Source organism: Zootermopsis nevadensis, unplaced genomic scaffold (genome assembly GCF_977971745.1).
Source record: "Zootermopsis nevadensis isolate Lab colony 2312 unplaced genomic scaffold, Znev_1.0 Znev_ptg000001l, whole genome shotgun sequence".
NCBI lineage: Eukaryota > Metazoa > Arthropoda > Insecta > Blattodea > Termopsidae > Zootermopsis > Zootermopsis nevadensis.
In genome coordinates, this window is record NW_028259133.1 from 15025998 (window position 1) to 15052247 (window position 26250).

At 37.6% G+C, this 26250-nt stretch overlaps 2 protein-coding genes across 6 annotated transcripts in view; one reads left to right on the top strand and one right to left on the bottom strand.

Annotated features, from left to right (window-relative positions):
* On the bottom strand, positions 1 to 25891 carry LOC110829979 (peroxidase). Of its 5 annotated transcripts, XM_087343649.1 has the most exons (16): positions 25734 to 25891; positions 25003 to 25073; positions 19672 to 20144; positions 7901 to 8059; positions 7308 to 7611; positions 6687 to 6904; positions 6188 to 6361; positions 5274 to 5470; positions 4594 to 4789; positions 4195 to 4392; positions 3938 to 4085; positions 3501 to 3657; positions 3224 to 3394; positions 2277 to 2475; positions 1928 to 2033; positions 1 to 1558 (listed from the first exon to the last, which is right to left on the bottom strand). In XM_087343649.1, exons 4-16 carry the CDS (start codon positions 8046 to 8048, stop codon positions 1471 to 1473), a joined length of 2304 nt encoding a protein of 767 aa, XP_087199775.1. In that variant the 5' UTR covers positions 8049 to 8059; positions 19672 to 20144; positions 25003 to 25073; positions 25734 to 25891; the 3' UTR covers positions 1 to 1470. The 5 variants fall into 5 exon arrangements, with proteins under 5 accessions (XP_087199775.1, XP_021919998.1, XP_021919989.1 ...); XM_022064306.2 differs by lacking the exon at positions 19672 to 20144; XM_022064297.2 differs by lacking the exon at positions 19672 to 20144 and having other exon boundaries at positions 24996 to 25073.
* The window catches only part of LOC110830061 (synaptic vesicle 2-related protein), a 71972-nt gene that overhangs the window by 30322 nt on the left and 15400 nt on the right, over positions 1 to 26250 (top strand). The gene's annotated exons all lie outside the window — the stretch shown is intronic.

The following is a 26250-nucleotide window of genomic DNA, read 5'->3' on the forward strand; positions in this document are numbered from 1 at the left end:
TTAAAGTTTCATGACGATTTTATTTATCACAATACCTGTTCATTGTAAACTTCATCATTTTTCCTGTTGTTATAAACCTCATACAGGTATATGCGCTTATGCAATAATTATGATTAACACATCAAAGATTAAGAAAACTAGACTGTAATACACACAGATCTATTAATTTCTTTTAAAAATATTGTCTTCTACTGAACCACATTCTAAGTTCCTAACCTCAGCCTACAAATAAATTTATTAAATTACAAACCCTGAGTCTTGAGACATGATATAATAATCTAAATTTCTGAAAGTTGGTACATGGCACATTTCATAAAAGAATATTTATTTTAATTGGCTTTGGTTTATATCTACACTCTGGAAGTAATCCAAAATAGAGGCTGTAAGAATACTCTGCACATTTAAGCACTACGAGCTACAATTACCACTTAATAATAAATACAATCACATTACATTCTATTTGCATTGCATTAAATGTTTACGGCCATTTAAGGGGCTTATACACATTCAAACATGTGGTGATGCAACTTAACGATAGTCGTATCAGTTTAAGCGAAGTGTACAACCACTGATGCAGAAAGATGAGTTGCTATGTATCACTACTACCTTTCGCTGATACGTTTCTATACACATTACAACGTGCATCATGAAACACAAATAGTATCACAATGTGTGTAAGCCCCTTTACAGTTTGATATTTTAACGCTCGACATTTTGTCGAGAATACGTCAAGTTACATCAACATAGGCACTTTACATAAAGATTAATAGATTTACACAGTCTTATTGTTTGGCATATTTGTCCCAACTACATGTCCATTTCTGTCATTCTTCTGACTCTGCTGCCATCAAGAAGTGAAACTATGAAACTATAAACCAAATCAATCGGGTCCGTTGGACAAAACTAATATCAGTCTGCACCACTTTTCCTAATGAAAGAAGCAGAGCCAGCTTCCAAATTGTATTTTTTTTTAATAGATGAAAAATTTCCACAAATATACATCTGTTTAGAATTCCTTGTTGTCTGTCAGTGATTTCAAGAGTATTTCGCTTTATTTAATGAACTGTTTTCTCTTTTCGTAATGTTGTCTTTCACTTCCAATATTAATTATAATTAACGTAAATGACTCTGTGAACAAGGCTTGCTTGTGGTTTTCGTTCTTTGCCATGGGATGTGCAAGTCACCAAATTTGATATGTCCCCAGAACTCCAAAACAGATATACATGTTTGCCAGCTTTACAATGAGTATTATTTCAAGTACAAATACATTCCAATATGTAAGAGCACTTAATTATTCACTTCATATATATTGAAATTGTTATTTGCGGTGTTTGCACCCAAAGTACCAAGATGGTAGTGGTCCACATTGTATCGACTTAATAGTACACGGTGCTCAGTAGGTAGTAAAACAGCTTTCGTGATATAATGATATACAGTCACCAGAAATTATGAGAAAAGTAACAGAAATGATCATGAACTTTTTACCAGAAATTCTTTCCAGGGTGAAAGACTTGGCTGTTTAATATCATCTGTGCTGCTGCATGATACCAACTGATTGCTAGAAACAGAACGAAATTATATTTATTACCCTACTCGCAATTTTCATACTGTGTCATCTTACACACACCTGATATCAAAATATGACTTGTTCCTGTATTACTAAATGTTAAATTAATGAGTTTCATAAAAGTATGTAATTAACAAAACCTTTCATGGAATGTCAATTCCAGTTATAGATATGTTAAATTTTTACTGAAACTAATTATTAAGTTGGCAGTTCATACACAACAGTTTTTGATTATTTGATTTAATTTGATAGACAGTCACGCAACAAGATGCATCCCTTAAAACTTGAAAACTTTGCTTTTTTATATCCACATCAATGACATGTAATATGTGAAAGTTTAAACTTTACTGTGAAACTTACCTTTTTGAGGGCCTGACAAACACATTTGGCTGCATCATTTTTATGTCGTCTGCGTTATCACAGAAGACACGTGCCAGAGTTGACTTCCTTATCTCATCAAGTTGTGCTGTAAGAAGAAAAAGACATAGTTATTATTCTTTTTGTGTCAGTATATGACTTATTTACAAATCATGCATCGAAGAGCTCAACATTTTAAAATTTGGATCAATTGTTTTCAAAGTACAAAGTAATTTATATTATTTTTGCAGGAGGAAAACCTTCTTAGAACAAGAGTTCAGTTACAACAGGATAAGAAAATAAATTATTAAATGTGAAAGGTTGTAGTTGCAATTAAACAGTCCCCTCCTACCTTCGGTAAAAGAATTTTCTTGGCTGGGCACATCATAAAAGAAGCGATCTCCCTTCTTGGTTCTGAGCATCTGTTCTCCTATAATACAGCGAAATGTAAAACCAAGCACACTGTCGTCTGTCACATGCTCAGACATGGCACCAACCAAGAGGTCCACATCATCTGGATGGGCATACAGACTCTTTAGCTTGGCTACCGTCTGTAACACACGTCAAAGTACAATTTTAATACAATGAAATGCATCTTTAAAAAGTCTTGGGATTAACATTTTTAACAATATTTTATAGGAGTTCTTCAGAAAGAAGTTTCTTAAGGGGGAAAAAAGAAACAGCCTTCATTTAACAGGCCCTTAGCTATTTTCAATATTATACTATAATTTTCACTTGTGACATATTTACAAATGTTCTGTTGCATGAAAAATGCCCGTCTGTGTTGATGTTGCTCTACATTGTAACGCTGTGTGGGCTAGTTATTAAATATAAACATTTTGGAGAAATATGTCATCTCCATCATCAGCCTTGAAGATGCAGCCGGGATAGCTCAGTCAGTATAGTGACTAGCTACGGGCTGGACGACCGGGGTTCGATCCCTGACGGGGGCAGAGGATTTTTCCTCTAGCCTCTGCGTCCAGACCGGCTCTGGGGCCCACCCAGCCTCCTCTACAATGGGTACCGGGGTCCTTTCCCGGGGGTAAAGCCGGCCGGGGCGTGATGCTGACCACTCACCCCCATCTAGTGCCGAGGTCAAGGAAGGGAGGAGCTATACCTCCTCTCACCCCAAACGCCTACATGGCGTAGAGTGGGACAAACTTTACTTTTTTACTTTTTACCTACACGTCCAAACAGCATCGCAGTCCAGAAGAACTCACTGGCATCTTCAGTGCATGAGAATCTTAGATCTCACAAATACCAATCTCACTGTGTTAAACTAGTAAGTGCACTACTCACAGACTTAGACATGACGTCTAGGAAACCGTCAAAGCTCCTTCCTGGAGGAAGACCACAAAGTTTTCTATAGTGGTTGTATCCTGGCAACCCGTGATCCCGTCCTCGCTGAACATCCAAACTCAATGCATCCATTCCAAACCGACCATCATCCTTGTAGAGCATTTGTATCAACTGTTGAGGGAAAAAAGTTATGTAAAGTCCCTGCAATTAAAAGTGTATAATACTTCACTTTGTCAATTTTAAAGCAAACCACAGCTTTACATAAAAGTCAACTTACATCATTTTCATAATATAAGTCACTCTTCTGACTTGTTTGCGTAGCAAGGCCACGAACCAAGGAATCTAGGTTTTCTGATTCCTCGATTGCTTCTGGATGGTTAAAATTATTCCTCAACTGGAGACTTTTGTTTGTGTTACGATTTTCATCATACAGCCTGTAAGGAGAAAATTAAAATTTCCTATTAAAGAACAATAATAGGAGAAGTACAGGAATCTTGGAATGGAAAAAGTAATTCATATTCAGCATATTATGTTACAAGAACATGTCTTCATTAGTGGTATAACAATATATTCTGCTTTTGTTCAGAATGCACACAAGCCATTTCAAATATTCCTTTGAAATACTCGTAATTTGTAATTAATATATATTTTTATTTACTATATTAGCAATATGCTCTGTCGATGCGTTAATCTTGATTTAATGTGCTGTATTACCCGATGTTTCCAACCATCATGGACAACCTAAAACGGATACCAGCTGTGGCAAAGCTGTTGGACACACTGGGATTCAGACTTTCAGTGAAATCACTGCTGAATCCAGTCTTCCTCAGTCGCAAACCAAGTTTCTTTGTGTATCTGGAACCTGAAAAGAAGACATCAGATTCTTCATGTGTCTGTTTATTTCTGAAACATGACTGTCATTTTGTCTCAATAACTCAAGATCAATTTTGATACTGAAAGCTGAAACTCACCGAGTACGAGGGGCAACCATTCGTCATAAGTAATATGTTGAATCTCAGCAATTACAATCTTTCGTGCCTCTTGATATAATGTGTCGTCATCCCAATGAGGATTCAAGAGTGCCAACTTTTCAACTATGCGGTTATGTTCACGGAGCCAAAGCGTATGCATGATGGCTAGATGAGGATGTAGGTTCACTCGCAGGTCACCTAGTGACAAACAAAGCGGAGTCAGTATTAGTCTTCTGGGTCGCAACACTGTGTGGACTCGTGGGTAGATACCGATGTCTCTGACAAATATCAACATTTTAACCTCCATGAGAACGTCAAATCTCAGAAGCAGAAAAAGCTCACAACTAATTTCCAATATAATGCCAGAGCCAGGTACTAACCAAGGTTCCATTAACTTACCAGCTTTGTAGCAAGAAGATGTGTTGGAAGACACTTGACACTGTTGCAGAGGTTTGTCAGCTCTTGGCAGGTATTCACGCCCATTTTTCAATTCTGCAGAAAGCCCACCATTTGCAAATGTTCTAAGAGCCCATGCCTTTTCAACAGTTGAACCATAGATCATGGAGCCATCAAGGTGGTGCGTTGCTTGGTTCATCTGAAACATTAATTTAACAGTGCTGATTAAATTAGATTATACTAAATTAAATACATATTTACTTATAGCAATAAAAAGCATAAAAATGTGAACGTATTTGCACACTACAACTTCATTTTGAAATTTTTTTAGAGAATATTAGACTAGTTTCAAAAGTAGAATTTTAAGTAGCAAACAACGTTACACATTTGATGGAAATCCTTAACAGAAAGGACCACTTGGAAGACCTGCACATATGTAGATTGAGTATAACATTAAAATTAATCAATCTTAAATAAATAGTGTGGGAGGATGTAGACTGCATTAATCCAGTTCGGGACAGGGACCGTCGGTAGAATCTCGGGAGCCTGATAATGAACCTTGCTTCTGACGAAGCAATCTGCGCCAAGAAAAAAGTTTATTCTTCTCATAATGTAACCATTAATAATTCTGCATTAAAATACATGAAAATAATTAAGTTACCATAACACAAAAAAACACTCACTTGCTCCGCAGGACCAAAATGACAATCAGGCCTCATGGCCATCAGAGAACGGACGTAGTTCATACAACGCTGACGATACTTTGAGTAGAATGGGTCATTATTGGGAACACTGATTGGCATGCAAGCTGGGTGGATGTAGCGTGGTGCCAGGAAGCTTCCATCTTGTCTGCAGCACATAATGGGATTGCCACTGTGCACTGCAAGCAACACAGTATTTCTGAGTAGTTTATTTATGATAAAGAAATTGTTACCTAATACTCTTATGCCATTGTTACATAAATACTTGTGCTATAGGCTTTCTGATTTGGAAAAATGTTCTCATATTTTCAATACTGCTCATTAATCATCAATATCATTTAAATCATAACCACATTAAATGTATGGACCTTACCCTATACGCAAGCAGTTATATCCAGTAAACGTGATAGCAGCATTTCTTCTTCTTCTTATTCTCCTAATATTGTTTCTGATTTATATGTGTCACCAGGCAAAGAAAAGTCTCCAATGGTTACACTATCGTATTCATTATAAAATCAATTCCTTTCTTACAGTAATCTCCACTTCTCTCCATCTCTGCTTAGGTTACTAAGAGACTAACCAGTTCAGTTTACGGCATGAAAGCGAATTGTCCAACACTGATTCATTGCTTGGCAGCTGTTTAATTCATAAAGTGTTAATTACGGGGTGCCAAGGTGGATATATAATACAGTTCATTAACAGGAATGTATATTTGTAACAATGTCACATGAAAAGATAAAATTCATTGTTTCACTACACTTTAGTTTAAGAAAAACCCAGGTGAAAAATGGCTGATTTTTGCTAGTATAAACACAAAAAATGACAAATTTGTATCTAAGTATGATATTGTATTCCCACAATTAAACATTAGTGTTTCCAACAGTCTTTAAGCTTACCCATTCTCGTGGCAGGAGTGAAAACAAGATCATGCTCAATGAATTCTGTCCACTGCACTAAGCTTAGCGTTTTGCTGGTGTCTTCTGAGTCACTTTCTTTTGTCATACCCGTACTGATAAGACGAGCAGAAGGAAGAGATTTTCCTCGCACTGGTTTGCGTGGTTCTTGAATACCTGTAATATTTCAACAGTATGGGTTTAAAAGACATCCATGTCACACTGAATGTTTTAGATAAAATGTTTGCTAAAAGTTAGGTAATTATTCTATCTGTAAACAAGCTTATTATTTCCTTTCCTTCACCACTCACAAGTATCTTACCCTGAGCTGGACGGATCTCACACCCTATTTCTTTAAGAACCATTTTAATATTATCTTCTAATTTTTGCTTGCATCTCTTAAGCGCTCTATTCCCTTCAGGTTTTTTGATTAAAATGTTTTGTGCATTAACTCGAAGGTAGCCGAAGAACAAAAAATGTAAAAGCCAGCAGAATGCCGTACCGTCACCATACTGAGGTTCCAAAAGTCTGAGGTAGCTGGTGTGGACCTTGCCCCAAGCTTTGTGATTCTCGTGGTTGCACGATCCATCAATAGAGCGGTATTTGCCAGAGCAGGACGCACTGCTGCTATACTGAGCCGCACATTTGTCTCCGAGCGAAGTTGTATTCATCTCCATTGACATTACAAAGGCCCCACACTCATCATCATCAACGCCATACCTGCAAAAATGAAAACATGAACAGACACTAGGGAAAACGGTTTTTAATCCCTCAACTTTAAGAAGCAGCAGAAGAATAAGGATAACTTTTCCATTTACTTTAGTCTTTCATATAATTCTCAGAATAAATAGCGATATTTCCTTCAACGGCATAACCAGTTGATTGTTATATTGGACAAGCATTGTGTATTGATTTATGTAACAACTACATTTGTAAATATTATTTTCATGAGCTTTGACTTCAGAGGGGTAACATCGGTCAAATTCTGAAAGGTTAAGCAGTCATGATAGTTTGAAAATAAGATAAACACATGCCAGACAGGGATTTTAATGAATACCTTTACAATAACTGCAATGTAAAATTGAAATTTAATATTTAAACATGTTACAATTAACATTCTTACCATTGGCAATGCTTATGTGATATGTAGAGCGACGCTTTGGTCGCAATGAGTCCGTTCTTGCCGTGCCTCAGAGCCTCTGCAGAAGGATAAGATTCAATTAGTTGGCCATGTTGCGGGGTTTCCTGTCGAACCTTGGTGTTTGATCTGATCAAATTGTTTTCCATTCGAGTTTCACGGCCTAGATTCGACTCACTGAACTTCACAGACAAGTTGATTGATTCATCATCAACGTGGGGCAGCCCTGAGAGCTTTGTTGCTTTTTGAATGGAACGTTCTGATCGCTGTTGGTACAGAATTGGCCAACCTAAAGAAGAAAAGTATCATTACAACAAACAGTTCATGAAAACATAAGGAAATATAATTTCCTTTTCATATCTCAGATGCAGTTTGGGTGTCTTGCAATATTCCAAATATGCTCACTAAGAAACACGTTTTACATAATATGGCCATCCTTCTCAGTTATGTAATATGGGAAAATGTTGCTAAAATGTATCTAAAATTTCAGCAGTCTCCACAAACTAGTAAGATTGCATTCAGTCTAACTTAGTCACAATTATAATGTACTAATACAAAATCTTATATGCATTTCATACTTGCGAAAGTTTTGTAGCTGTTGTAGGTTCTGGATAAGGCTGGTATATTGAGAGCTTGTATGTTAGTGGGGGATGTCAGACTGAATTTTACCCCAAATTGAAGTGAGGTCCAAAGGAGGAATGCCAACACAACAGAGCCACAAGCCATCTTGACACCTCCTGCAACAGCAAACAAGATACATTATTCAATAATTTATTTTGAAAAATACACATATCTGTACAGGGAGTAAATTTGCTACTAGACTCTGATCTGACACTCATTCCCTTTTGACATAATAAGGTTTTCAGTGTCAGCTGTGTTGCAGCATTTGCGCGTTAAACAACACCTGAACCTCTGAGAGCACAGGGGATTTTTGTATGTACTTCTTCAGAAATGTTACCGTAAGAAACTTGTCAAACTTTGTGCAATATTATCATACTGTTCTGTGGTGAAGGGGATTATAAATTATTTATTCTTTATGGTTCATGTATATTTAATTACATGTGACATGTAAAGATACTTTAAATGTACTTTCTTTTTATGTCTTATCAGTCATAGCTAATATTATCTAATGATAAATTTAAATTTATATCATATATTTTTCTTTAGTTAATTCGGTGATGAACCTTCGGGTTCTGTAAGCTATCTAGTTAGTTAGTTTATTATATATCACAATTGTGATATAGCATTAGTAATACAATTAAATCATGGTAAAATTAAAAAATTCTTAATCAGATTTAGCTGCCAGTTGTGTTCATTATACTCTGAACATGAAAACCAAAGACAACTATTATTGTTATATCCTGGGTAGGCCAAGTTCTGTCATCTTTAGTTTCCTTTTCTGATTAAATATACAATATTTTGATACACTTGTTTTTATGACCTTAAAATAATACCATCTTATTTGCAGGTCACTTTCAAACATGTTATACTGTGAAGATGGCTGTATTTTGGTTTGTAGCATCCTGTAGTAAAAAATATAACAATGGAGTTAGTAATATGAAATATTTTTTAATAATTAACTACAAAATTCATCAGAGGTACAGTAATTAGGTTTTAAACAAAATTCCTCCTAAGTTCCGTTACTCTATATTAATTTAAAATGTTGCGTGCCTGATGCAAAAATTATTAATTTAATTAAAATAAATTGGTAGCGCGACATATGATTCTTACCGGGTACACTGTTCAGCGAAGGAACTTGGAGGGATAGTTCGAAATCCTTCACAGCCAAAATCCAATACGTCTTGCCTTGCCGCAGAATAGCCATTTTTGCAAACACGATATTTAAAAATTGTACAACAGTTTTTCTTGGTTGCTAAAATACTGTCCTTATCACAGCAATTGCTTAGAGTACTACTAAACGTATCGCTACGCTTTTAATGTTAGTGTTGTTTGTCTCTGAATTTGATTTTTTCTTTGATAAAGAATCAGCTGAATATTTCTGAGTGTTACAGATATTATTGCCATGTAACCCGTAGCCGTAATACGCGTCAACAAAACTTTTTGACACTAGAGAAGTTTATCAAACCCGTTTTCAGACGCTAGGAACTTCTGTTGCCCAACTGTACACATTTCAAAAGTATGTTTCCAGTCATCAACACAGCTGTCACTTGCGATGGAATGTGTTAAAAATGTGACTATTATTATATTTTGTTTCACTGTTTTATTTTAATTTAAAGCAGTGATATTCTGCAATGATTCAACTGAATGCTTTGTCCACAGGCACTGTTCTGTGTGTTTTTTGCCTTTTTGTATAATTCACAAATCCTCTCACATGGCGATGACTTCAATAGATTTGTACACTGCAGCTGTAGAAAGTCCGCGCTATATCTCAACGTTCCTTCTTAGGAGAGGGCATGAGGCCAACTGGTGATCACGCCGCGACCGCGTGGACAGATGTTATTACCCCTCCACAACTTCACAATGAATTCCTTCAGGTGTCCAACTGTATGCATGGGAAGTAGATTTCCGGATCTACAACACTTTTATATCGATTTTTTTATCATGTACGACAATTAGGCATAGTGTGCATGAGTAAAATGAGTCAGTTTTGAAGGTGGTCTTCCCACACCGAGGGTTTCACCAATCCTTTGATATCGAATTCCGTGACTTGAGCTCTGTCCCCGATATAATTGTGCAGGTGTTTTGGGGTTTCTTTCAAGTCAGACTAGTACTTAATGTAATCGTTGTTGAAGTAAGGGAAATATGAAACCGTCAAGACTGTAATAGATAATTAGAATGACAAAGTTTAACGTTGCATTTATTAAGAAATTACACAACAAGTTGGAAGTAATAACTAACTAACTAACTAGATGGCTTACCGAACCCGAAGGTTCATCACCGAATTAACCAAAGCCCTCCACCGGACCCTGTCCTGGGCCAACAAAATCCAGTTTCCTTCAACTCCTATCTCGGATAGATCCCGCCTGAGATTATCCTCCCATCTACGTCTAGGTCTCCCCAGCGGTCTCTTCCCTTCAGGTTTCCCAACCAGTACCCGGTGCACACCTCTTGTCCCATCCATGCGCGCTACATGTCCCGCCCATCTCACTCTTCTCGACTTAATCACCCTCACAATACTGGGGGAGCAGTACAGATTTTTAAGCTCGTCATTGTGCAGTTTTCTCCACGCCCCATCGTCTTCCCTCTTAGGCCCAAATATCCTCCTCAACACCCGATTCTCAAACACCTGCAATCTGTGTTCCTCCCTCTGAGTGAGAGACCATGTTTCGCACCCATACAAAACAACAGGCAAGATTATTGTTTTGTATACTTTAATTTTCAGGTTCTTAGAAATCAGACGGGAAGACAAAATATTTTGGACTGAGAAGTAGCAAGCATTTCCGGAATTTAGTCTCCTCCTAACTTCCTCACAAGTATCATTTTGATTTGTTATTGTTGTTCCCAAATATTTGAACTTTGTAACCCTTTCAAAGGATTTATTAGCTACCCTAAGATAATTTTGCCCGCCTGTCTTCTGATGACGAGATACTAACATGTACTTAGTTTTTTCTGAATTTACTTCCAGCCCCACTTGTCTACCAGCCTCTAGTAAAACTTCTGCGTTCCTCTTTATTGTATTTATATCGTCCCCCAATAAATTAACATCATCAGCATATGCCAATAGCTGATGTGTCCCGTTCAATTGCAAACCCTCCTGCCTACCTTGGACCTTCCTGATGGCGTATTCTAGCGCAAAGTTAAAGAGCAAGGGAGACAAAGCATCTCCTTGTTTTAGACCGTTCTTGATGAGGAATGTCTCAGATACATATTTACCTACTCGAATTTTGCTGCAGGTTTCATTTAAGCACATTTTTATTAGACCCACTAGCTTCTTTGGTATACCAAATTCAATAAGAATATTATATAGCACTTCTCTCTTCACAGAGTCATAGGCTTTTTTGAAATCTATAAATAACTGATGTACAGTCCCACCGAACTCCCATTTTTTCTCTAGTATCTGACGAATGCAAAAGATCTGATCAATCGTTGATCTGTTTCGTCTGAACCCACACTGATGATCCCCAATAGTTTCATTCGCATATGGGGTTAATCTTGCCAAAAGAATGTTGGATAGAATTTTGTATGAGGTTGATAGCAGCGATATTCCTCGGTAATTACCACACTCAGTCTTGTCCCCCTTCTTATAAATAGGAATAATTATGGATTCCTTCCATTGATGTGGCATCTCTTCCTTATCCCAAATTAACTGAATAAGCTTATGGATCCTCATATGCAACCCTTTGCCACCTGCTTTAATTAATTCGGCCGGAATCTGATCAATTCCTGGAGATTTATAACTTTTCAACTTCCCAATGGCTAGTTCCACTTCATCTAAGCTAGGTTCTGGCACCAACAGTTCAGCTGTATGCATTTTAATCTGTCTAATATCACCAGTATTATGAACATTTAAGAGCTCGCTAAAGAAATTTTTCCACCTATTCACAATTTTTATTGGATCTGCAAGCAAATTGCCACTATCATCCTTTACCAAATTAGTCTGGGGTTGATATCCTTTCTTAAAGTTATTAATGCCTCTGTACAGGTCTCTGATGTTTTTTTCCTTATTATTTGTCTCAAGTTCAGCAATTTTGCCCTTCAGGTATTCCCTTCTCTTAGTCCTAAAGGTTCTACTAGCCTCACGTCTCACGTTACATAGATTATCCGCATTTGTTTTGTTTGGGTTCTGCAACCATTGAAATTTTGTTTGCTTCCTTCGATCTATTAATTTTGAACATTCTTCATCAAACCACGGTTTATTTTGCTTTCTCCTGTAGTATCCTAGTTTCTCTTTTGCTGAAATTTTGATGCAGTTTCTGACATTTTCCCACTCCCTGTTGATGTCCACACTTTCATTATCCTCATTTGTCTCTAAAATTTGAAACCTATTCGAAATTTCAACTTGATATTGTTCCTTTGCCTCTCCCTCACTTAATTTTTTCAAATCAAATCTTTCTGTGTCAAAATTTTGTTTAGTTCGTCTACTTACTGAAAGCCGCTCCCTCACTTTTGCTACCACCAGATAATGATCAGTGTCGCAATCTGCTCCTCTGAATGATCTCACATCAATTACATTTGTCTGCCTTCTCTTATCTACTAAAACATGATCTATTTGATTGTGTGTTCTGCCATCTGGGGAAGTCCAAGTGTATTTATGAACATCACGGTGTGGAAATTTTGTACTTTTTACAATTAAATCTTTTGACGTAGCGAAGGTCACTGCTCTGACGCCATTATCATTACTAAGTGCATGGAGACTCTCGCTGCCTATTGTGGGTTTGAAGACATCCTCCCTCCCAATTTTTGCATTGAAATCTCCTAGCAGAATTTTCATGTGATACTTGCCAAATGTATCAAATACTGATTCCAATTCTTCATAAAAGCTATCCTTGATATCATCGCTTTTGTCTTCAGTTGGGGCATGAACATTAAGGACAATGATGTCGCACCAACGTCCTTCCAAAATTACGTAAGACAACCTGTCACTAACAAATTCTACTCTCTTAACTGCTGCCCTAATTCTGCTATGAACAAAAAAACCCGTCCCTAGCTGATGATTGTCATTCCCCTTTCCATAGAAAAATGTAAAATTGTCCACTGGGATCGTGCCCTCCCCCTCCCATCGCACTTCCTGCACTGCCACTAAGTCTAACTTATAATTCCCTAATTCCCTACACACTGATTTCAGTGCCCCAGCCCTATAGAGGCTCCTAATGTTCCAGGTACCAAATCTCATGTCCTTTTTCAATTGCCGTGGTCGTGCCAAAGAGTCCGTCCTGATCCGAGGCTTGGTTGATTTTTTCGTAACACATATTTTTTTTTAAAGGTGAAAGGTTGTTAGCCCTACACCCAACCCCCAACCTGGAGGACCAGGGTATCACTCTTAGTCTAGCGCATCTCCTTAGACCTGTCCGGCTTGGGTGACCCTACCATGAGCCGAAGCTCAGGCCGGCATAGCCCTAAGGGTCATTTGAGCACGCAAGCCTCCTCACCCGGCAGATTGCCTTCGACAAGGTGGTGATACCTTCGAGAAGGAGTTGGAAGTAATATCACATATGAAAGAATGTACGGATATAAGCCAACACATACACATCAGAACACGTGTAATGTATTGGGAAAAACGACTGTTACATAGACCTCCCTATCGGCCCACACGCGTCTATTTATATTTTGTAACACGTGGCTAATACGTGTAAGAACACTTTTACCTCTAGTACTTTTCCACTCACCTACTGTTCCCCCCGTCCTGTGTTGATATTGGCTATCTTTGTTCCTCGCATGCGACTTTCAGCGCTTTGCAGTAGACAACTTTATTTATATACCTGCTTTTTGTCGATAAAATTGCCGTAATAAAATTCTTACTTATATGGAATCTTCCGTTTAATATTTCATTATTATTCTTCTGTTTTTTTGTGGATTAAACTTTTTCAACTACATATCCGTTCAGATTTAGTAGGACTCCTTGGACGGAGGATTGGCCCGTCGCCAGGACTCTGCCTACACAAAACACGACACAGAAGACGACAAACAGCCATGCCATAAGCAGGATTCGAACCCACGATCTATATAAGGCCGTTTAAGCCTCCTACCACATGTGTTTTGCTGTAGGCCCATGTGATATGGAAAATTTTAACATTTTGTAAATGTCTTATACAGAAATATACATTATTTAATACTATATATTATGAAAGTATCATTTTAGGCCTGTAGCCTTCATATATTATTCATAACTTTATGAAGTAGCAGTGCGTTGCTTTTTGAGCGATGTTTCTGAACCCGGAAGTACAATTTCTAGAAGAATAACCCGAAATGGATGTTTGCTCCCTTCTTGATATGAATTTGCCTCATATTATATGTGCAGTAAACTCCCCATTATCCTGGGGCGGATTAATCGGAGTCTATCTATTTTAAACAAAAATTAATTTAGAAAATTTGTTGTAAACGTTAGAACGTTTGAAAATAAAGGGATAAATACAAAAATGAAATTATTTAATGTATTAACATAAATCAGTAGTTGCTAAAACAAAAAATTCTCAGCGGGACGTTATTACAATCCGTTACAATCATTTATTTTTTAAAATAGTTGGTTTATGTTGTGTTAAATTTTATATAAAATCTTTCATGTTAAAAGTAAACCTTTAAACATTTAAGTAGCGAATGTCTGTAAATAAACTTATGTATGTGTTAACATTTGCGTGTTTTTCTTTCATGTTTGCGGATTATTCGGGAAAATTTATTTCCCAAACAATCCAAACCGGATTAGTAAAAATTCAGTTGAGTCTGATCAAGAAAGTTACATTTCATCTCCTACCAGATATTGCTTTAATAATATTTATTACGGATTTTATCGAAGCCATACATTCATTCCATTTAAATACAGAAGTAGGATCTCATGCCAGATACATAAGGTACCAATGTTTCAGTGTTAAGACCCTAGAAACCATAGTAGTTTGGCATAAGTATTAAATACTGCATGCTTATATGAGAATATGCATTCGGCGTTTAATATATGAACATATAAACGAGGAGGGCTGTAAAAATCAAAGATTATATGAAAATATGACCGATTTTAGTCCATTTGATTTTGTGTTATCCCATTAATTGACTTTCATTTTTTTCGCCAGGGAGAAGCCGTATTAAAAAAACACTGTAATTCAGTTAACGGTGATCCCAGCCCCTCAAAATATGCGCAATTATTATAGTTATTTGCTGTGTCAATTATGTGCAAGAAAAGAATGTGCTTGTGAATTTTATATGTTAAAAACGTTTAATGTAAAATCATATTAATCCAAGTTACGGATTCTACGGTTTTGTACCCCTTTAGACCACAGCAAATATCCGTAAGTTTATATAGCGTTTCAGACAATAAGACTCGTTAAATGGAAATTACAAATTTCTTTGTATATGTATACATTACCTAGCAGATAATTTCGAGGAACATCCAATATTTTTGCCATAGTCTCAAAGCATTAGTTTCCCTGCTTGTTGCATTAGCTGCCACGTGTACTGGGTTATAAAATAATAAATAGTGCAGGTGGAAGTAAGCTTGTCGTTTGGAACTCACATTGTCACGCCAAAAGGACACCAGAAACGTCTTGAACACACACTGCATCACACTCAACGTAGAAAAGTGCTAAAGAAGTGTTTGCCCACACTATTTGGACTCGTTAACCGTTTTGGAAAATGAGTGCTCTCAATTGAGACTTCGTGTTTTGCAATTTATTTTTCAACTTCACGATAACATGTCTCTTTGTGTGGATGGAAAGACGCCAGTTGTTCATATGCTGCTGTTTAGTGTAATTATCGGAAACGTGCACTTGGTTCATGACCGCAGACATTTCCGCTCTCGGTTTTTGACTTCGTAACACGCCCAGGTGGGTCCCTGACTTGTTACAGCTTCAGCACCAAGCCAGCGAGGAAAGCGTCTGGTCTCTATAATTCTGTCGTATTATTCTTCATCAATCCAAACTCAAAAACCATTCATTATCCACAGCTGGGTGTAACGGGACTATATATCCTTTACATTTCAATTTAGATCTCTATCTTTTTGTGAATGCACATCATGTACTACAAAAACCACTTACTTTTGCCAGTGTTACGTATCTTTTCTGTCACGTAATGGAACAAGGGAACAAAGCCTTCATTACCGTGCAGATTTTTCAAGCAGCATTTTGTCTGACCTGTATTCGGAAAGTACCGGATTTTGAATTACGGCTGTGGTGGGTTTCGTTGTTTTCGTCAGTCCCTCCTTTTTAAATAGGAATAGTACATATGTTGACGTAGACTGCGTATGCTAAGCTTTCGCCTTATTCCATACTAACTAACACCTGAAGCTGACAAAACGGCCATAAGACATTCTATTTATGCTGTGCCATGACTGGTGGAGGGGGGAAAGTTTCGCTCAGGCCATTAGCGAGGAACGGAATTATGTTACTGTCGGTGCATGTTAGTCGTTCACCAATGCCAGTTGTTTTTAACTTCACACGCCACTTGCCATTAACTGTAATGAATATCAGCAGTGAACAGCTGCAGTTGTTGGAGTTTGTTTATTTGGAAAGTTGCATTATCGTTACGAAGGCTAAACGGAACATAAAATCCAGCTCAACGTACGACACTGTGTACTGCAGTGTAAAGTATGCAAGAAAGATAACTCTCGATATTTACATTCAAGATTTTTATTGCCTTTACGTGTTGTGTTTACATTATACAGTGTAAACACAAATGATGTAAGCGGATTCAGATATTTTTGTAACTAAATTTAAACGGCATACAGACATGACACCTACACCATTGGAAATAACTTAAAAAACGTAAAAGAAGTTACGTACGGTCACTAGGAGCACAACTGTTACATGTAACATGACAGTTGAACGGCGACTCGACCCGAGAAAGTGAATTGAATTAGCACATGGAGGATTTTTATGGATTTTTCTCCGAAAACCTCGTTGAACAGCATCTCAGACTTTGTGGACTGCAGCTCGAGCACAAAAGACGCGTTCTCTGGTTAATACGCCGTTTTATTGCCATTTCAACAGTAGTGACCGTTGTTGGAAGTTTTCTTTCCAATGGTGTAATTTTTTGTATGCCGTATAGTTTTTGTCAAATATTTGAAAACGCTTAGATTTATTCTGTACATAAAAGGAAGGACATTTCTTGACCTGCTGAGCGATTATCAGCTTCTCAGGAAGAACTTTGCTAATTGAGTTATAAGTAAAAAACACGGCTATGGATGAAACTTTGGGTGCTCAGTTCGATGAATGAAAATATGCAGTTTCAGGCGGCAAGATGTCCTTTACGCAACTGATTGGTTGGTTCGTACGTTAGTTAACAGCGCTTTGCTAAGCAGATTTGTTACATACTATCAACCTTGAGTGGGTGAAGTGATATGAAATTACTTAACTGCATTGCGGTGAACAGCTGTACGTGTTGACGGCCGTGAAACAACCTTGATCGTGAAATAGTGTTTTTGTTCAGGAGCGGCATGCGTCAGTCTGAATATTTCTCCGAAGAATAAAAAAAATCTCCCACTCATGAGACATTACTTTCCGGTAGTATTACATAATCCAGGAGCGAAGGGAATTCATCGATTGTGTGACGCACATTCAAAAAGCTGAGATTTCAGGTTCATACGGCACCGAGAATGAAGATGGTTATCTTCTCGGTTGTTGCGTCGTGTAGACTGGTAGAAGTTTACTGACGTTTCAGAGGTTCTTGCTGTCTCCATCTTCAAGGCTAGACTACGCGACGCAACAACCCAGAAAACAGCCATCTTCAAGTCCCGTTTTAGTTTAAAAAAACTCTCTGGAACGATATCTCACAAAATTCGTTTGCATCCGGAAAAAAATTCCTCCTCTTTGTACATTTGTTATCAGTATTCCTAAATGTTTAAACCATTTAGGAGCAGTATTTTAATTATACGTTTTCCCCACGCCCTTCCATAATGGTTTATTCTGGCACAACGTGAGACTCTCGTTCAGATTTGTCAGAGTAGGAACCATCCTGCCAGTCATATGATGAAGGAAACAGCTTTTTTCCAAAACGGTCGACTTTGAAAAACCGAAGAGGATGGCAAGTGTCTACAATAGTAATGAATAATAATGTCGAGATATTTCACCATCTTTCGAAACATTAGACTTTGCAAAAAAAAATTCCAGTCTGCCATCTGGGGTAAAACTATTTTGTTCTCAGCCGGTGTTCGAACTGAGGTAAGATGGATACAATAACATCTTTTCAGCGAAAGATTGATTCATGAGTAAATTCCACAGCAAAATCTCAGTCACTAAGGAATTCTTCGTAAGGCCTTCACAGTGCGACTAGAAGTCAAGAAAATGTGTGTAATACAGCTGCAAGCTTCCGGCAAACAATTTTGAAATAGAAAGGTTCTGGTATTTGATCCACGAACATAACCCATTAAAATAGGCGAGTTACCGCAGAGCTAACTTTTACGGTGTGATTGAAAGCTGTACTTTCTTTTCACGCTGTAACCGGTCTCCCACCAAGGCGACAAGATACACTATACTTGCGATAAACATATTTTAGACTGATCTATAGCACTCGTTCATTGATACAACTGTTTTAGAACTTTATCGTTTATATGTTTAGACGATAAACAGTGTAAGTATGAAACAACATCTGGCACATGGTACGAGTTGTAAAAATGAATGACGAGCCATCCATCGTTCGCAAGAAACAACAGGAGCAGAACTGTGAGAAATATTTTGATGGAATATGCAACAATCACGAGCAATGGCGATGTTATTTTCAAAGTAGGGTTCGAGGTTCTGACGGCGGTGAGAACGAGGATGGATTTCTCATTATCGAACTGACTGATATTTCATAATGCTTTCTCAAAGTGAGGATGAATGTTTATTGTGAATTCGGAAGGGCTTGGAAATAAGCCGGTGTGGCCTAGTTATTATTCCAACGCGTTTGGAGTGACTGAAGATCATAAAAACCGTGTCATTACAGCCGGCCACTGTGCCTTCCGACTAAGAGGAACATTGTTTGACGCACGGCACATGATATCAAAGCGAGGACCTGGCTACTGTGAAGTGAGAGGTCTGTCTGTCTGTCGTGGTTTTCAGTTAGGAAAACCCCTGGGTAACACGTAAATTTTCATACAAATGAGCTTTCAAGACAGTGTTAATTACAAATGGAGGAAATACTGGTTTTTCATATTCGAAAATTAGGCACAATGGTGTCCAAATACGTACTCAGTGGCACATAGTAAATCATATGGTAAATTACAAAATTAAATACATATTTTCCAGGGTTTGTCAAACCTTAGCAAACTAATTCTTTTTCCGATTTCAAAAATTAAGCACAGGTGTCCGAAGAATATTTGACGTTCTCTACAGTGGCGAGTATGAAGATGACTGTGTTCTAGGTTACAGCGCCTTGAAGTCTGGTAGAAGTTTACCGACGTTTCATATGGAGGCAGCGAGTGTCTCTGAAACGTCAGCAAACTTCTACCAGACTGCACGGCGCTACAACCCAGAAGACAGTCAACTTCATGTTCGAATAAGATAGAATGCAATTGGCGCTATGTTGATCAGAAGTCAAAATTTCTCGTCATTTTCTGATCTTGAAAGAAAATTTATTTATATAATACAGGCCAAACACGTAAACTCAAAGAAATATATTCTTAGGGAAATTCGCTGTATTTTTGTGTGCGTGTTAGAATAATATTACAGGATTCAACTACTTTGGTTACTATTCAGCAGATTTCGTGACTATAACCCACTTGAACTTATTCTCATAATAAAATATTAAACCATGACAGTTCACTCACCACTGCTCCTGGCACTTCTTCGAAGTTCCTACTGCCGATTTGCGGACGCAAGTGTAACAACTGATGATTCTGGTCTGGTTTAAATGCCCACTGGGCGGGGGGTGGGGCAGGAGGGGGGTTTTATTGACAAAGGCTGTTTTCCGGAAATATTATTCCAGTTTCGTCTTCGTCATGATTCACGATTCCGCTTATTTACAGCGACGTCAGGGAATACGGTGTGCGTGCTAATTAGCTTCAGTTCGCTTTGTCTGCTTATAGTATCGTTCTAGATCAAACGATATTGATGATGTATTGTATTACGAGACCTAAGATAATGTTCTTTTTCTTCTATGGCTCTCCGGTCCGTATTCGGTCCATGGCCTCCTCAGTCCTCCTCTTCCATTCGGCTGTTAGGTCCGTCTGTCCGAGGCTTTGATTGAGGTTTCGAAACATCTTCCTTTTTCCGGTGCAAGGTTGTTAGCTTGTTGGTAATGCTATTTTAAATCAAAAAAACTTTTAAATATCTGTGACCGCATTAATCTTTTATTATCGACCTCGGGCCGCCAGGTTATAAATTCAAATTTCATTCATAACGCTGCTGACGTACTGTCGCTTAACAGGTTTACATATTAACCTGCTAATAATTTGTTTAGGAAATTTGTTGATTTCTTATTTATATTAATTATTTACTCGAAATAAACATTTAATTTAGGCTGTAAATTTTTTAAGCAGGAGACTAATACAAAAATGTTCACGGGCTGTCCAAAACGTACTGGCTGGCTGCTTGTTGAGAAACACTGATCTAGGTGAGGTCTGATAAGTGCTGAGGAGATTATTTAGAAGTGGGGAAGGTGAAATAACGGTAGGTTGGAGAAAATTATGCATAAAAACCTGAAGATGTCCTGCTACACGCTTGAATAGCTCCTCATTTTCAACCCCGGCACTAGATGGGGGTGAGTGGTCAGCGTCACGCCCCGGCCGCCCTTAACCCCAGGGAGAAGATCCCGGTACCAATTGGTTAGGGACCTCGGTGGGTCCAAAAACCAGCCTAGACTCAGAGGCTAGGGGAAAAATATTTTGTCTTTGTCGGGATCGAACCCCGGTTGTCCAGTTCGTAGTCAGTCACTATACCGATATAATATAATATGATTAGATATAATTATACGTATTTCCCATCTGTTGGTGTGTCTTGTGTTACTGCGCACAAGCACAGCTAATCGGGGCCAAGGGCGTGCGTCCCTCAAGGACATTGCATTACGACTATGGTAAAGTACTCCAAGAGTTTCCTGTTGCGTTCTTTACGATTTTGCATTCATCATTTGTCTTCATGTTAATTTAATATAGATTCAGATCTATTGATCACTGAAGATATGGTATGAAACGGAAACAGGTCTCGTGGTCTGATAGCAATATGGAATTTTCATCTTCAAATATACATAAGATTTCATCACTGATAAGGCCTTATCAAGACACGAATAATATTTTGTGTATTTTGTTATTAATCATATTGAAACATATTTTGATCTATGTGTCTTTTTAAGGGGGTTGGAGAGACGGAGAAAATTAATAGAATATCCACTTGAGCCTAATGAGAAATTAGACGACCAAAATTAAATTCAGCCAGTAGTCTTTAGTGTAGATCTTCCACGCGTAAAATATTTCTTTTATATTCTTGAAGTTGTTGAAGACATGAAGCAGACGGCTATGACGGCCCAGTTATACATTATCCGAAAGCATAAGGATTGTAGTTGGGTAAAAGTGGTACTGGAATTTTATTTTGCTGGCTTCACTATTCACTCTTATCTGCACCATAATACTGAACAAATAACAGTGACTATTAATTTAAGAGTAGCGTTATCAGAGCAATCGCTTTAAGACCAAATTGTTAGCTGACTGAATCCGAAAGCTTTTTTGACATGTAATATACGTACATATATCTAGGAACAGTCGTCGTAGCTCGGTGCAAAAGGCGCATGTGCAAAATATATGTACTCTGGTATGGAATACCACTTTTAGGTTTGCTTAATTTCGAAATGTGCTACTGTATTCGTTATTTTCGAATCATTTTAAAATTCTCGCTTTGAAGAATCACGGGGAATCGGATCTGGTCTTTTGTTAAGACAGTACAATATTCCAGAAAATTGATCTGAAGGTTCTAGGACTTATAACAATATGCATTTCTGTGTTTGACCAAGATGTCGGGATTCAGTACAGGGAAAAAATCCCCCCCCCCCGTTCTTTATTCTTACATATCGATATGTGAAATATCGTTTGTGTGTTTTCACAGATTCAGATGAGTCGCTTTCAGTGACCGTTTTAGATGTGACATTTTGTAAATGATTTTTATGCATGTAAACAAAAAGAAATTAAGCAGTCGAGTGCCATGTTTAGGCGCCTTCAAAATGAAATTGCATGTAGCTGTCGGCTCCATCTGTCCTTCAGCTACAACCCGAGAACCGCGGAATGGGTTTTTATTTGAGTTGATATTGGGTAATTTCACTAAAATTCGTTTACAGTGTTTTATTTTGGTTAAAATGGGAGAAAAATAACGGACGTTTTGCTTGATACCTGTATGTTTTCTTGCGGACATTTGAAGCGTAACTCGCTAAATATTTATCGAAGCCAAAAAGTTTCCAACAAAACACTCATTTTATGTCCAATACATATTTCCTACAAGTTTTAACGGTTTTCGAGAGAATTAAATTAAATTAAATATGTCACGGTTCTATGCACGTAACTCTACAGCCATTGCTCTGACTTTGTCAGTATTAGATTCTTTAGGCAGGGAGCATGTAGATTGTGGTTTTCTGATTTGGTCAGCTTCTATACTGGACGTCCTTGCTTCTCCGCTCCACGTCTTATGCGTTGGCATTCACGAATTGAAAATCGAGCAACAAGAGAGCTATCCCTACATTTCCTAGCTTGTTTATAGTCATTTCGGGCACATACTGCAGCCTGAAATGAAATACTGCGTTTCTCCTGTTAGTCCAGAAAGGTTCCGAACACATAGTCAACAATTTTACTACGCCTCCAATATAAAAAATTCTCTTTCGTTTGTCTGTATATTCGCTACGCAAGTCTAGATCTCCCCAAAAAGTACTGAAGACCTTGGACATATATTTTTATGCATGTCGCAGCACACAATTGGCTGACATTCAATCTTCCTGTTTACTCGGTGAATACACATTTGATATGGTAGTAGGCATACGTAGCCTATAATTTCACCAGAGATACATGCACTTCTTTTAGGTCAGGGGAAAGATTATTGTTATCCCCGTCAGCGGTACAAATGTTCATGCATTAAATTTCAGACAGACATTTGTATCTATTAATTTATCCACATCTGTTTAGAATCTTACATTCTTTCGGAAAGCTGTTGATTAATTGAGGAAGTCAGTAATTTGAGGACAAACTCGTAGTTTGATCTGTCTGAAGTATCTGGAGAGCTCTTCCCGGGTGAATATGTAAAAGGAAACGTGGTAACAGATAATAACTTCACGGAGCACAGTCATTTTTGAGAAGATGATAGTTTCTCAGATAGTCCCCCATGATTTATTACTGGGCACTGTTCTGACCCAGCTGAATCCATTCCACAGTCTCACATCGTATACATTTATGTTCAGTTTGTTATAATCTTTTCTGCATCTTGGTGCCCCAAACGCTGCCTTCTATAAGGTTTTCCTACTAAAATTCCTTACGCATTTCTAATATTTTCCATGTGTTCTACATGCCAGGTCCATATAATCATCCTTGATTTGATCAGCATAATAATACCTACCGAAATGTGAATTATAAAGCTCACATGTTTTATCGCTCTTACATGAACGAAAATGTGATGAAAATTTATAAGTAATGGGATACCCTTCAGAAAGCCTGGTACAGCTAAATCTTATCTGAGTCTAGAACTCAGACTCGTTTGAAGAAAAGTCGCTTTCGAAATCTGTCGGCGACTTCATGATGTTTTTGTGCCTGCATCTGCCTTCCAGTTTCTTTCTGGTCTTGAATTGCGGTTTTTGTGACAGCAATGTCTTGTTTTGAGAATTGTGCCCTGGGTTTATACGTTCAGATCGTGATTGTCACGTGATATTACTCCCATATGTTCACGCAGTTTCTTTTGGGATTCACATAACTTTTATTTTCCAGGAACTTCTGGAGTTAATGCTACGGTTCCACTCACAATTCTAATAAAACATTGGTAAAACGACCTTTCTAAATTTTCAAAATATCACGCAATGATCGATACCTTACTGTCGAACATCGAATTGATAACAGAATTTCGTCCGCGGTAAGAGTGAGCTATTAGCTATAGGCTATAGCCTAATATGTGTAAGAAAACAGAGTCATTAATAGGACTGCTGAGTTCCATATGTAATCTACTTTATTTTTAAATGAATGTTAAACGACAACTGTTTGACCTATTTTTGTGAAACTTGATACGAACGACATGTCGCTGTAAGCCTCTCTATATTCACACTTTTTATCCAATTTCCTGCCACCATCAGCAACACCAGCACAGAGATACGATGCAATAAACATTTTACAGCAGCAGTAATTTGTATCTCGCTGCTTCTCTTACTATGTCGGTATTTCGGTAATGTTTTTGATTTACATAGTATAAGCGTTTGTTTTCCTTCCACACACAAACTAGTGTCGCAGGCGAAACGCACAGTTTCGTCCAGGATACTGTACTGGAGATTTCTATGGTGATATCACTGAAAATATATTTCGTCTCCGCTTTTGTCTTATTGATGGTAGCCTAGCGAAATGTATGTCCTCTTTTCATTGTGATAGTGGTAACATTCTATTTCTTACCGGACTTTTTTCCTTGTCATTCGTCTCGATCGAGTGCTGAAGTAAGGTGTGGAATTTCTAATTCCATTCTTACAGGCAAAATATGTTTTTCGAATACTGCTATTTTCCTAATAAAACGAAGTTATCATAGCTATCAGTCTGTCATCCACCTTTTCAAAAATGAGCCGATATTTGTCAATATTGAACTCACAGGCCAGGCTGTGGGGCAAAGTCCCTTCGTGGCTTTAAGGCTTATGAATACATTAAACATTTACATCGCTTCCTACAGATCATAATTGCTTGATGTTAAGTAAGCTATTAATAAACAAAACCAGACAAAATCTTCATATGAAGGAAGCTAATAAATACCGCGAAAATATTCCCGACTTCAAATATTTGGGAACGACGGTAAGAAATCATAATTAATTTTTTTAAAAAAATAAAAGCGGGATAAATTCGGGAAATTCTTGCTACCGAGAAGTGTGTAGTTTTTTTTGTCTATCTGTGTGCTATCTAAAAACATAAATATTAAAATAGTATACAAACAGTTTTACCTGTTACCTTGTATAGTCTTGAAGTCTCTCTCTCAGAACACAGATTGAGGGATGTCTGAAAACAGGGTACTCAGGACGCTGGAAAAGAAATTTACAACGAGTGGCTGGTATGGGTCGGTCATCGAGTTGGTCCCACATTCTGTTCTAATCTAGTCTCTGTCTGACTTCAGAACTCTTTAGACATCGGTTATTCGTGCGCCATGACAAATTATTTCAAAATAAAGCGCGTTTAGCGTGGAGAAGTATAATGCATGAACTATCTAATGCTTAAACTTACGTGTAGCATAACAATTCTAGCGTGTTCACTGTGTTACTTCCCCAATGTTTTCAGTTTGTGAATAATAACTTTTGAGGTTTGGTCCCCACTCGTTCACAAACTACATTAACTTAGAAAGAGATTAACTACATTATAAAATACATGTATTTATTTGATATTTGAGATTTGTACGGAGTTGGAGATGTCGAATGCGTCTTTATGACGATTGTTCTACTATAGTGGTTAGAAAATTAAGTATTAAGTGTCTTAATGAATATTCGTTTAATACTGATACATTTTTATTACTCCTGTGGCGTGTAAAATCTTGCCTGAAGTGTTTTGTAACTTTCAAGAAGAGAGTAACACTGACATGGAAGGTTATATAATGGGTTAAATATTTGGATAAGACTAGCCATGCAATTTTACACTCCATTACTCTCAAAATCCTTCCCTTGTTTCTTACGACACTTTTGTTTTCTTACCTAGAAACAGCCTGCAGTTCGTAAAACTTCTTGATTCCTTTTCTTAATTAATGTTATTGTAGTATTCACAGTGGACGTGATACCTCATTATGTCTGTGGTCCTATATTCCTGACGAGTTTCAGACGTGTTCTGACGCCTGAATCTGTGTTTCTATTCTTGTTACTGGAGGATTGCCTCACTGACGTCACAGAAAGTTGGCTCTTAAATCGAAGTCCAAGATGTTACAAATGTGGCAACTGTATTGTGCGTATGGGTCATTATTCTGATTATAATAATGTTAACAGGGTAGAAGTGACCTAAGTACACGTTAGAAATTATTTTGAGGTTTCAGGAGGTGTGTAGGGAAATTTGGGGGAGGGGGGAATTTAAAATTTCGGAGAGAGTAGAAGCAAGGCAATGTTGATTTATTTGTGATTCTGTTGTAAGTTTGCCCAATGGATTTAATTAACCACCCATCGGCTTAGTAATTCGTATATTCCAGGTGTCTTCGAATCATCATTAAATACATTTACATTT